This window comes from Nannospalax galili, unplaced genomic scaffold (assembly GCF_000622305.1).
Source record: "Nannospalax galili isolate Female #2095 unplaced genomic scaffold, S.galili_v1.0 scaffold137, whole genome shotgun sequence".
NCBI classification, from domain to species: domain Eukaryota; kingdom Metazoa; phylum Chordata; class Mammalia; order Rodentia; family Spalacidae; genus Nannospalax; species Nannospalax galili.
Window position 1 is genome coordinate 2,457,189 of NW_008340203.1, and position 2,049 is coordinate 2,459,237.

The 2,049-nt window shown below is 46.5% G+C and overlaps 1 protein-coding gene across 6 annotated transcripts in view; it reads left to right on the forward strand.

Annotated features, from left to right (window-relative positions):
- Positions 1–2,049, forward strand: part of Wnk4 (WNK lysine deficient protein kinase 4) — an 18,102-nt gene that overhangs the window by 5,945 nt on the left and 10,108 nt on the right. For all 6 annotated transcript variants that reach the window (XM_029564593.1, XM_008835334.2, XM_008835336.3 and 3 more), the window contains exon 7: positions 1,491–1,755. In XM_029564593.1, coding sequence (XP_029420453.1) covers positions 1,491–1,755 — 265 coding nt within the window. The remainder of the gene's footprint in view (positions 1–1,490; positions 1,756–2,049) is intronic.

Genomic DNA, 2,049 nt, shown 5'->3' on the forward strand with positions numbered 1-2,049 from the left:
CCCCGCCCCCGCCCCCACCCAGTCAAAAATTAAACGCTTCTTTCCAAACCAGGGAGGGGGCCTTTAGCCTCAAGCCAAGGTTTTGTTTTATACCTGAATGCATTCCAGTCTTGGACCTTTATTGTAGCCTCAAGCCACCTGAATACATTCCGGTCTTTCTCCTCTATTGGACTATAAACTACTTGTGAGCAAGGCAGAATGATTTTCTTCTATCCCTGACTGTACTGCAGGTAGTTGAAACTCCTTAGCCTCCTATCTGGCTTAAAGCATTTTCAGGTGCATTTGAGCTTTGCTCTGACCCCACCTGGTGTGTAATTTTATCCCAACTTATCGATGAAGGAATGCAAGCTCAGAGAGGTTGACTGTCTTGTCTAAGTTCTGGAGTAAACAAATGACAGAGCTGAATTTAAATCCAAACAGCTCAGGTTTGAAGTCGGATTGCCTCTGCCACACTTTTGCTACTCACCCAGCAAAGCTCACAGTTGAATTTAATGAGAAGGTGCTGGTAGAAAGGAAGACACGTGTGGAGGTAGATGATGCTAGGGCTGGTTTGAGAGAGCCCAAGAGGGTATTAGGGATTGGAACATTGGCTCGCTGATTGCATAGCAAACACTTTATTGACTGAGCTATCTCCCTAGCCCTACAAGGAATTCTTGACCTTGGCAACTGTTGACATTTTTGTTTTAAAAACTGCCCAATGTATTGTAGGTTGTTGCAAGAATCCTTGCTGTCTAGACTAGATGCAATAGCATCTGCTGTCCAGTTGTGATTGAATTACCTTTAGATATTGCCAAGCTACCCCCCAATCACTGACTTACTCTACATCATAAGATGATCATTTGATTTATCTCTAAAATGGGCTGACAAGACTTACATCAAGCCAGGTGTGGTGGTGCACCCTTGTAGCCCCAGGTTTTGAGGCTGAGGCAGGAGGATCTAGAATTTGAGGTCAGTCTGGGCTACCCAATGAGGCAGTATCATACCCCAAACAACAACAAATTAATACCACAATGCTATTGACTAATAGTGAAAGAAGTTGTCAGTTAACAGATATGGTGTTTAATCAATAGTTCCCTCCCTCTCATATCCTAGTGACTTCAAAAATGTGTCCTAATGGATCTGTCTTGATTTCTTTTGCAAATGAGTGTGTTATGTGCATGTGTGTGGAAGCTAGAGGTCAACTGTGGGTTTCATTCTTCAGGCGTCATCCACCTTGCTTTTTGGGACAGGATCTTTCACTGGAACCTGGGGCTTAGCTTGCTAATTAGGCTAGGCTTGATGGCCAGCAAGCTCCAGTGATCTGCCTATCTCCCCGTCCCCAGCACTGGGATTCCAAACCTGCATGCCTGGCTTTGTATGTGAGTTCTGGGGATCAAACTTAAGTCCTCATACTTATGCAGCAAGCACTTTACTAACTTAGCTATCTCTCCAATCCCTGATGGATCTTTATGGGAATCTCAAATTATCTCCCTTATTGTTTCTGACTCTAGGTAGCTTTGGGCTTAGTCTGTGAAGCTGACTACCAGCCAGTGGCTCGTGCAGTTCGTGAACGGGTCGCTGCCATCCAGCGAAAGAGGGAGAAACTTCGAAAAGCTAGGGAGTTGGAGGTTCTCACACCAGAGTCAGGAGCTCCACCAGCAGCTGTATCCATGGCTCCCGGTGCCCCTGGTACCTTCCCTCCAGAGCCTGAGGAGCCAGAGGCTGACCAGCACCAGTCCTTCCTCTTCCGTCATGCCAGCTACTCATCTACCACCTGTAAGTCAGCCCTAACCTTGGGTTCCAGGTCCCAGAACCTTGGGCCTTTGCCTCCCACCCACAAGTCCAGCCCAGCAGCTCTGTCACTTACCCTGCCTTTCACCTCTAACCACGAAGCTCCCTCCGGGGAAACCTCTCTCATAATTACCTTCTGGCTCCAGGCCCTTCTTTGCTCAGGCTGGCCCCCTCCTCTACCACCACAGTCATTTATTTATTTATTTATTTATTTATTTATTTATTTATTTATTTTTGGTCTTTTTGAGACAGGGTCTCCCTGTAGCCCCAGCTCACTAT